The 10,952-nt window shown below is 54.2% G+C and overlaps 2 protein-coding genes across 2 annotated transcripts; both read left to right on the top strand.

Moving 5' to 3' along the window:
* Positions 1–1,052: 1,052 nt before the first annotated feature.
* Positions 1,053–4,272, top strand: GLOTRDRAFT_137401 (uncharacterized protein; the record flags this gene model as incomplete). The annotated part of the gene is made up of 7 exons (XM_007865920.1): positions 1,053–1,521; positions 1,581–1,793; positions 1,862–2,142; positions 2,203–2,254; positions 2,305–2,743; positions 2,840–4,160; positions 4,223–4,272. 6 exons carry the CDS (start codon positions 1,053–1,055, stop codon positions 4,098–4,100), a joined length of 2,715 nt encoding a protein of 904 aa, XP_007864111.1. The 3' UTR covers positions 4,101–4,160; positions 4,223–4,272.
* An 874-nt stretch (positions 4,273–5,146) lies between these two features.
* Positions 5,147–7,387, top strand: GLOTRDRAFT_57968 (HlyIII-domain-containing protein). Its single transcript, XM_007865919.1, has 5 exons — positions 5,147–6,199; positions 6,254–6,318; positions 6,368–6,635; positions 6,692–6,945; positions 7,006–7,387. Exons 1-5 carry the CDS (start codon positions 5,343–5,345, stop codon positions 7,224–7,226), a joined length of 1,665 nt encoding a protein of 554 aa, XP_007864110.1. The 5' UTR covers positions 5,147–5,342; the 3' UTR covers positions 7,227–7,387.
* The last annotated feature ends 3,565 nt before the right edge of the window (positions 7,388–10,952 follow it).

The following is a 10,952-nucleotide window of genomic DNA, read 5'->3' as shown; positions in this document are numbered from 1 at the left end:
ACCTGAGAGCTACGAAGGGTTCGACAGACAGCGGGTGATCAGTCCGTGTCGTAGTCGGTTAGTGCAATAGAATGGTTTTGGTGAAAAAATGTAAGGTACTCAGCTTACTTAAGCGCCTTACTAGAGTCATTCTTAGACAAGGTTCGAAGAGAGTCGCACAGTGCAATCACCAAACCAAGATCTATTGCGAAGAGCAAGAGAACAACTGAGGTACATCGAGTAGAAGGAACTACTTATATACCTACGTTATGAGAAAGTCTTAGATAATAGTCAACGGGTGGACAATAATAAAATTTTAGACCGCATGATAGGAAATCCTGCTAAGGTCCCAGAGGCCCCCCCCTCCCCCCCGTGGGAGCGTCCCACGGTACCATATCGGGAAGGTAGGTCCCAGGCACATCCAGGTTAGGGTTTGCTTAGTCATCTTTCAGTGCTCCCACACGTCACTCCATTGTCACACTATATGTTGTCACGCTTTATGTTTTCTTCCGTGCAATGGCCAAGGCGAGGTTGTCCTGGATAATAAAGCCCTGTAACCCTCACTAGCAAGCAATTTTAGTACCGCCTGTACCGTATCTCTGCCATCAGGGCTGTCACAGAGCCAAATCTATTTTTAATAAATTCCTGTTAAGGCCCTCGAGGACCCCCCCCTCCCCCCTTCATGCGGTCTCGGCTTCTCCCGGTGTCCACCACTTGATAATAGTGTGGCTGTCGGAACCTGCGAGAATGGAAGAACGGTTAGTCCGAATCCTCACAGATACTAGTAGCACCCGCCGGGGTACAATTGCACAGCGAGCGACCGAAAATATAGGATGCTCCAGAAGCGGAACCCAAATGTTTTTCACAGAATTCAAATATCAGCACATGCTCATGAAGTCGACCGTACTTTGAATTTAGCTAGGGTAATTAGAACTCTATGCCAACGCGAGGAACGAGCAGAGGCATAGAATATAGGCTGTGGCAAACCGTCCGAATCCCGGTCACTGCTAGTGGACGCCGATCTCGGCATTTCCCGCCTATACCTCAATCCAAGTACTGTATTGTACTACAATATGTCCAAGCGACCCTCGTCGCCAGACGAAACAGCGCGCAAGTCTCCCAGGATCTCTCCAGTTCCTCTGGATCCATCAGCTGGGATGGAGCCCGACCCGTTCTTCCAGGCCGTCAGCGACGCCGTGCAGCTGCTCCAGGACACGGACGATTCAGCGTGGGCCCGTGCTCTGCAGGCTCCCAGTCGCGCGCTCGCGGGCTTCTATGAGGTGCTCGAGGCAGCGTTCGAAGGCCTGCTGCCTCACTCTGTCTCCGCAGACGTCGACTACTTCGCTGTGGCGCAGGACGAGGACGTCCGGCGACTGGTTCGCGGGAGTGTGGACGCGAACTCGCTCGAGGCGCTCCGAGCCAAGCTAAGGGGTATGTCTCTCCCTCGCAGGTCACCGCCGGACCCGGAGAAGGCACAGAAAACGTCTGTTATCAACGTCGGCGATGTGCCCTACGGCCAAAGCGGCGTTGAGCAAGCAATCGGTGAGCGCTCTTGAGTTGCGAATATATTTGGCTGTATGACTTTTCGAACGGATGACTAGCCACGATACGAAGCTGGAATAGACCCTTCCAAGGCGAGACCGCGCGCGTCCTGCGCGAGACGCTCTCCAGCTTCCTCGACCCGGGGCGCGACACCTACGCGCGCTACTCCACGCTCGTCAACGCCTCCGGCACGGGCAAGTCGCGGATCGTCGATGAGCTGGGCAAGCAGGTGGTCGTCGTGCAGATGTGCGTGCGCGAGCGGGGCACGACGGGTATTACTTAACCTCTTTCGATCGGACGCGCCGGGGAACCTGACGCGATGGTTTGGACCCACTGGCAGGCTTCCCCCCGCACGACAGGGACCTCATGTTCTGGCTCACGGGGAAGGTGTCGTGCAACGACGGCCGGGCGGAGGGGTTCCTGTATGCGCTGCTCACTGTTACCGCGGAGCGGCTGAAGATCGTGGAGAAACACTGCGGTCTGGCCGACCTGCGCAGCGAGGCGAGGGTCAACCAGCTTGCTTCGGCGTTTCGTGAGTGCATGACGGAAGGGCAGACCTTTGATGCCGCTAATAAATATCGGCGGGAGTTCTACGGCGATGTGATTGCTGTGGCGGAGAAAGTAAAGTAGCTGAAATCAGTCGTTATCGTGACTGGGAACCGCATTGACCGTCATTTATAGTTCGCAGACACACGAGACTACGGCAAAACAGTCCCTTCCAGCCAGCCTCGTCGTGGGTTGCATTTCTTACATAGCAAATAATAGCTCTGACGAGCATCACAGAACTCCCAAACATATCCAAGGCGGCAGAAAAGCTGATGAAGGTCGTTTTTGGCGGATCAACACCTGAATTACAGCAAGACTTCACCGGCCCTGCTGTAATCTTCTCCTTCGACGAGGCCCATGTGCTCACGCATACTCAGTATCATCAACGGACCGGTGGCAAGTGGTCAGTCTTCTCTGAATTGACGCGCGTACTACGCGCCTTGGAAGGGTACCCCATCTTCTCGCTCTTTCTGTCCACAACGCCGGGGACATTTGAAGAGCATGAACTACTTCCACGAGTCCACAGATTTGCTTGGAACGTGCCGGAAAAGCGCCAGATATTGCCTTCAATCACTGAAGTTGTATTTGATGATCTCGCTATACGAGCCAGGGAGGGGGAGTACACTCTGGAACGCGTCACAAGGGATGATTTCATGGGCCATTTGGGTCGACCTCTGTGCGTGCAATCCCCGTTTTCTTGCCTCTATCTGTGATGCCTGGGTTTATTTCCCCTTTCCCGAGCCATTGCATTGACAAACCTCTTGTGGGATAGATTCGGCTCCCGCTATGATGCTGGCAATCAGTACGTCAGGCAGGACCTCTTGGATTTCGCAGCATTGAAGCTGGTACACTCCAACGTGTGGGGATACCAGCCGCTAGCCGACGATGGACTCCTCGCCTGCCTCGCCATCCGCTTCGCGTTTGAATTCCGTGCAAAGGGCCCTTACGAGCAGCAGATCGAGCGCGAGCAGGTGGAATGCCATATGCGGATATGCCTTGCCGCGACTCCGGGATTCCAGACTATGGTGACGGTCGCATCGTCGGAGCCGCTCCTTGCTGAAGCTGCGGCTATACAACTGGGTCGCCGGGTCTACTTCGAGCAGATGGCGCGCAACTTGGATGCATGGGGTGTACACCGAGGAGACCGGGGCGAGCTCGCTGCCATGCTGCTTCTCATGAAAGCCCGCGATAACGTCGTATATTGGGGGAAGCCCAGGGTGTTCTCTGTTGTCGATTTCTTTGGAGCTCTATTGCCTAGCTCAGCACACCAGAAACTCAAAGATGCTCTGCCTTCTGTATCTCGCGAGGGTGAATGTAAGGCGTTCTCTGAGACGTTCAAGGATGCTCGCATGGCGTTCAACCATTTCATCAAAGTCCAAGAGTACGAAGTGGTCAACGTACACTATTTATGGGCCCTCGTTGTCCGTGGTGCTGCGATTATCTGTCCCGACCACCAGCGAAACGTCGAGATTGTGATTCCGTTCCTGTTTCATGACACCACCATCCAGGCGACAAATGTCTCTGCTGTCCTGATAACTGTGAAGAACGATCACGCTTTCGGCACCGAAGTGTGGGAGCATCACTTCGCATGTATGGATCCGTTCGATTTTGAGCTCTTCTCCGAGGACGAAGCGCCGCTGCCTGTCATCCGCATGGCCTTCTGTCTTGGGTCTCGGCGATCAGGGATCACTATCGTCGCTCCCTCTCCCGAAAACGATGGAAGTCCTGAACCACCCTCACAGTACACCGCCTATGACATCTGGTGTGCGGGTCTTTCGCCTGAGACTTTCCCGGCCATTGAGAAGGACGACGTAAAATTGTGGAAGGACGTCGCAAGGCCCCCCCTCGGTGTGCTCGAGGCACTCGAGATGAGAGATGACCGTTATATGACGTCGGAAGTGCGGCAGGCCCGGAGCGATATGAGGCGTAGGATGATGCCCGGAGCAATGGCGCTGGGACCTCATTTCAGTGCTTTCATCAAACTACCCCAAGAAGTGAGTGAAGATGACTTCTCAGACAAAGAAGAAGTATGAGGAAGAGGGTGGAAGTGTTATTATTCTGTATCAACGCTGTCAATGTCGGGTGGAATCCTGGTATGTGTGAAGAATGCGATACTGCAAGTCCTTCTACATGTTCACTGATCCTCGGTACCTAGGCTCTTTCTTGTACGTTCATTTTGTGATGTATCACTGTCTTCCAACGCTGCGGCGAAGCATACAGAGCGTATAACTTTCAGGCCGCTCGTCGTCGAAGCTGATTATCCTGACTATCACTAAGGAGGTGATAATGTCGGACGACCGTTCAAGTTCCGTCTGAGGGTACTGGTAAGAAATTAGACGAGCTGCCTTTCTCTCGATTTCCCGGCGCAACCGCCAAGTTAAGCGGTAAGTTGTGGCTGACTTATTTTTTCTAGGTAGGTGTCATGCTCCTTATATTTTATCAGCCCACCTGCTATCTTCAAGTCTCCTTGATTTTGATGTGATCAACCATCTCACTCTTGCATCCCACTCATTCCTGCTAGACAGCATTGGAGAATGATACGCCTGCTCAATGCTCTATTTTCCCTACCTTCTCCTCTTCCTTTCCTCCCTTTCCCTCTCATTGACCTACCTTTTCTTCTCCTCTCGCTACATTTCCCTCTCCCCCGTCAACGATCATGTACTGCCCGTCTTACTCAGGTGCAGGATCTACAAGAAGTCAGGGACAGACGTGGACTTCGCGAACCACGTATTCGTGCCCAGGTTTGGGGGGAGCACGAGGAGGATATAGACGACGTTCATTACTTTAATAAAATAGAGGGGTGCGTAGTGGTCGATGTCCCCGTCGAGATGTGTAGACTGTGATCTTGATAGGAACGGGGCAAGGCCTTGCGGCCTCCCCTCCTCCTGCCCTCCTCCTCCTGCCTCCTCCCACTTCCCTCTCCGGCCTGCTCCTGGTGCTTTATCCTGGTCCTTTACTCCTCCCGAAGCCTTCTCCACCGCCACATGCCGCCAATGCCACCAGTGAGGTGGCTGGCGTTAAGCACGTGGCTACGGCCGCTCCGAGCGGTCTGCGCGCCACAAGCATTGGTGTGTGCGTGCCCGTATCCGCCGATATCATATACCCTTCGACCTGACACGATTCTGGCAGATATCGCTAACTTATACCCGCCCACGTTCGCTGCCTGCTCTCCACTATTGTAGCATCTGATTCTAGGCTTCGACTTTGCACCTTGCTCTCCGCTTTGACCCCTGCTGTCGCTCGTTCCGCTCTGTTTTGCCTGACTTCTATCCGTTATGTCTACAGCGACTGTAACGACGACGACTACTACCGTCAGGTCACCAAGTCCGCCTCGACACCGGCGGCATATGTCCATGGCGGCCCCATCGCATCGGCCAAAGTCCAAGTTGCTCTGCCAAACCTTTCCGCACTCGATCGAGGCGCTCGACCTTCCGACCTCCGCGACTCTCGTTCCGACGCTTGCCTCCGTGCGTCTTGTGGTCCTTGACTACCTCGCCGACCTCGAGAAGCGTCTGGCAGAATGTGAGCTGCTTTCGCCAGCGGAGAAGGGTGCGGCAGAGTGGGCGCAGACGGGGATGGAGATGCTGGAGAAGATCCGAGCGGATGTGTCGACGTTCCTCCCCGACCTGGACTATGTCGGCCTTCCGTCGCTGGAAGGGATGCGCTCAAGACTGGAGGACGTCCGCACGCACCTGCCCGACATGCCGCACCTGCCCGACATGCCTGACGTCCGAGCACACCTGCCTGACATGCCCGACGTGCCCTCGTTCGCGCTCGCCGACCTCCGCGCTCGGCTCTCCGACTTTAACTTCAGTGCGCATCGCCCGCTCAGCTACATCCCGCGCCTCTCGTCCCACCTCGAGTCCCTCCATTCGCACCTTGCGTCCGCCTCGTCCACTGTTCCCCTGTCCACGACTGTGCTCGACATGCTTGCCCACCTGTCCAGCACGGTCATCCCCGAGCTCATGGAGAAGGGGAAGACCAGGATCGACGAGACGGAGGATGCTGTCGGGCGCGCGGCGCGGGAGATCAAGGATGCTATCAAGCGCTCGTTTGACGGGAGCAAGCTCATCCAGTACGCGGACTTGCCCCATCAATGGCGGAACAATGAGTTTGTGCGTGGCGGATATCGGCAAGTGTCTACGTTCCGTCGATTGGATTCAGTACGAGAGCCTCATATTCGCAGATTTATTCCACTAGAACGATGGCCGCTAATCATCCTCTCCCTCTTCATGCTGCACAACGAAACCCGTAAGTCTGTCTTTCTGCCTCTAGCCGCCCTGCCTCACCGCGCGATCAGTCAACATCCACACGCACCTCATCCCCTTCCTCGTCTGGCTCCCCTCCCTCCTCCGCTCGCTCCCGCACCTCCTCCTCTCCTCCGCCTCGACGCTCGCCCACACATCCTCGCTCTCCAACCACCCAACCATGGACGCGCCCGAACTTGCCTTTACCGCGTTTGCACTGTTCTGCCTGTTCTGCAGCGCTGTCTGGCACACGATGAGCGGATGTGCACACGCACGCGGGATGGAGCTCTGTGCCCGGGTCGATTACGTCGGCATCGGGTGGTACGTCCCATCATCCTCTCTGGCCCGCGTGCCTTCCTCATGATACTTTTGAGCAGGCTGATCTCCGCGTCCGTCGGGACGGTCGTGTACTACGGCTTCCGCGCGCACCCGGCTTGCTCGACGTTTTTCCTCGCGTTCTCGTTCGTGATGGGTGTAGTGGGCAGCGTGCTGCCCTTCCAGGCGTGGTTCAACGACCGCGCATACAAGAACTACCGCATCGCGTTCTTCCTCGCGCTCGCGTTCAGCGCCGTCGCGCCGCTCGCGGGGCTCGCGTGGATATATTCTCCTCCCGCGATGCTCAAGTTTATCGGTGAGTTTCCGTGTCCTTGTTCTCTGCGCACTTCGGTCTGGGATTGAGTACGTTTCGCAGCACCGGTGTTCCCGTCGATTGCGTCGTACCTCGCCGGCCTGGTCTTCTACGCGACGCACGTCCCCGAGTGCTTCCTCGCCCCCGACTCCCGCCTGGGCAACTGGCTGGACAGGGTCGGCGGCGGGTCACATGCGATCTGGCATGTATTCATCGTGCTCGCGATCTGGCTCCATCGTCAAGCAATGGATGTGCTGAGGGTGGGCGTGGAGAGGGTGATGTGATTGGTGGGAGGATGGTGAGTGGAGTTCGCTGTATAGGGTTCTTGTGGAGATACGTCGGAGGACGTAAGGTTCTTGATAGAGATATGTTAGTGCTGGTATAGTGCTAGAGCGGTTAATTGAAGTGGTGGTATCTTGAAGATGAATGTGTAGCTTGATGACCCAACACGGACAGGTGTCGCGTCCGAAGGCGATCATTCTTCGCGCGTTTTACTCCGCCAATGTTATACTAACGGTCAACAATATCATGTGACATATCTCTTGTGTGTATGCAGGGGCCCCGCGGGTGAGTGTAGCCTACATGTTATGTTTATCGAGAAATTCAATAACATTCATAAGGAAAGTTCAGCTTGAGTTAGGATCATCCCAAATCACTTCCCCCCTCCGATCGCGTGATAACGGTTGTTCACGGCTGTACTCATGGCGTATGCATGTGTCGATACAAGGATAGAAGTCACTCAGTTTGTAATAGCCTGCAGCGTGTCGCCCAGCTGGTTATCAATATTTGGTAAGTGCCGTCGTAGGTCAGTTCAGTCGTACTCGACGACCATCCCTATCGATGGTCGAAGGTCAGCCAGGTAAAGTCGTTCCGGAGGTCTCGGTACTGAGCGCTGATATCGAACAAACATCCAAAGCAGGGCGCAGGGCGCAGTTTGTTGGTAGTCAACATACATGTCCTCCATCTCATCATTTTGTTGCTCTCAGACGCGAGCTCGCCAGGCTCTTGCCTACGTGCCGAGCGCTACACGACCTTGCCTTCCCCATCCTATGCAGTGATGCCACACTCTCCCAGGTTCGGCACATACACTCCTTCTGCACGTCTATCGAGAGCGTGCCAGAGAGGATGTCTTTCGTCGACACCTTTGAGATCATTCTACCAGCGCAGAACCATCTCCCTGGACAGGATTCAGACAGTTCCCTCATGACCTCATCAAGAAATGCATTCGATAGGCTGCTGCGAGTGATGCGCCATCCCAGCCGCATGTGGTCTGCTACAGTCCATATAGGACAGCTTCTTCCCAGTTCTAGGTCTCCTCGTGCGATCCTGGACGTACCCACTCTGGATTTCTTCGCTTGCCTGGGGACTCACCACACCGACCTCTCGGAGTTAGATACCGTCGACCACATGCACAACGTGGTTAACGTGAATATGTTCCATTCGCTCCGGGGCCATGGCTTGCGAAGCCTGAGCCTGCGCACGAGGCTCGACTCAGTAATCGACTTTGGTCCTGGAGCCTCTACGGGATACCTTAAAAGAACTTGTCATTACCTCATACCACAGTACCATAGGCCGGGATGGTTCGCATTGAAGACTGTCGACGGTCGTCAATGGCGCGTTCATACCTTGCAGCTGCATGCTAATAGATTCGAACGTGCGCAGCTGCTTTACGCTTTCCCATACTTGCAGTACCTGCACCTTTACGCCATCGTCGCGGGTTATATGTTCCCTCGTGATTCGTCGCCTCTCTCGACAATGGCACCCAGTACCGACTTCCCTTCCTGGAACCACCTCAAAGCCGTCGGAGGAAAACTTGGCCACATCCTCCAAGCTGTGACCAAGCGAATGGCGGGATTACAAATCAGAATCCTGCTCGACAGCGATTTTGCCGATCTTCATACCGCATACACTCGATTGCTTGAGATTGCCAACCCAGAACGTGTATCGCTGACTCTCCCTATGATTGATGGCGCTGATTCCGTGTACCTTAACCCAAGCATCTTCAGATCCTTGTCCAATCTCCGCTTTCTGTCGGTATAGTTCCGGTGTTATCATTCATACGATTTGGCCTTAGACACCATGGTGAGCTTTTTTTGTCGTTCATGACAGGCGGGGTTTCCTAAAGGTCGTTTAGCCCCTGCTCAAGGCTGCCATAGGAGAATGCCATATCATCTACCTGCATATTGGCTCGGGCAACGCTGTACGCCACCGGCAAAGTGAAGTAGAGATGCGTCATTGGCTCGGGAAGTTGGCTGCAGCCGTCCCATCCCTGGAGTACATCTCCCTTGACGTCACGTTGTCAGGTCCGAGGCTGTACCATGTACAGAGGGAACCCAGTCTGGAAGGAGGGGACAGTGGCCAGGGTGAAGATGCAAGGGACGAGATAGCGCAACTATGCTTTGACTATGCTTTATGAAGTTGACTGGTCCGAGAAAGAGACCGCACTGGAGCGATGTAGAAGTCAGTCGTGAATAACGGTATATCTCTCCGTGTTTGATAGCACCTAATATCCATCGACTCTGTACCATTATCATTCTGTAGCACTCGATTCAGCGCTGTTCATACATTCCTTGTTGATGAAAGTCTTGTGTTGGCTAGCTCTCAGACGCAGTAATATATCTCTCATCGTGGCTGCGAAATATAATCCATGGGGTATTCCTCGTACTGAGGATCACACAATTCTCGCTTTGCCACATCATCTCACCGGTACCCGTGTGTTGGAGTCAAGATTTGCAAACGGATATTCCAGACGAAGCTCAGACACCAGAGAAGTAAATCTGATCATAGGAAAGTTTACGGTCTTAATCGGATTACATAAGCAACTCCCGCCACCGCTGCAAGTAAATCTGATCATAGGAAAGTTTACGGTCTTAATCGGATTACATAAGCAACTCCCGCCACCGCTGCAAGTCAAGCTCGGGAGGCGGGCAGATGCAGCCTCCTCCATGAGGGTACGGTAGGGTAGAAAATTCGGAATAAAATTTCTTTGAACTATAGTACATGTGCAGCTACTGTACAGTGCAGCTAAGTAAGGAATAAATACCAGGAACAAGCAAGTAGGTCAGCTAAAGCTCGGGGCAAGCCACAGATCTGGGTGCCGAGGGGACTGTGATGCCGCGGTTGGGACTGTGAATTTCCCGACCCGAACCTAGCTGAGGAGGGGGTCGATTTTGGCGCGCGCCCGCGCCAAATCGCGTCACGACGCGATTTCCGCTGGTGAAATTCACAGTCCATAGCCTTGGCATTTACAGTCCCTCGGGTAGATATCTGGTTACCTCACCCGCGCGTTTGTAGGGTTCCCGAGCGCCTGATGTGCTTCTTTGACCCTCAAATATTACTAACAATAGCATAGATTATATTTGCAAGTATATACAATATTTGAAGCACGGGAGGCGTGTATCTGGCCCTCCAGCAGGCCGGGATGGACGGGGAATGGAGAGGCCGGGGTCCCAAATGGCGTGGGAACTGGGACTGTAATGGACTGTGGCTCCCCCGCCACAGGACCGTAGATCTCACGGAAGAAGGTTCATTCTCAGACTGCATACTACCATCAGGAAAGGGGAAGCCATCGGGGCAAAGACAACTCATAGGGAAAAACAGCATAAATATTGAGCTCCGTAGACCTGCCACTCTGGGTAAGCGTGTCATCCTTGTGCAGGGCCCATGCCAGGCTCCTAGAACCATCCGTCTCTGCATCCTCGATCCTCTCTGCTAGGGTGTATGTGAAGATGTTATGTAATAGGGCTTATATAATGCAACTTATTTATAGATGTGTTTCCTAATTAAGACGACTAGTGAGGATGAGGACGCTCTGAGACGGCTGGCCCAACTCGTCGTCCGAGGTTTTACCGGAATTATGTAAGGCAGCTAAGCGACTAACGACGCGTCGGTTTACTGCCGGTTTATCGACGTTCGTCGACTGCCCAATTCGGATTTTCGAAGTGGCTTTCTCGTCGCACCTCAGCTGCCTTTGTCCTCTGCTCGCACGCGCGTCGATGGCGGAGCATATG

This window comes from Gloeophyllum trabeum (genome assembly GCF_000344685.1).
Source record: "Gloeophyllum trabeum ATCC 11539 unplaced genomic scaffold GLOTRscaffold_00004, whole genome shotgun sequence".
In the NCBI taxonomy this organism is placed as follows: domain Eukaryota; kingdom Fungi; phylum Basidiomycota; class Agaricomycetes; order Gloeophyllales; family Gloeophyllaceae; genus Gloeophyllum; species Gloeophyllum trabeum.
This window is presented reverse-complemented; position numbering and strand designations above follow the sequence as displayed.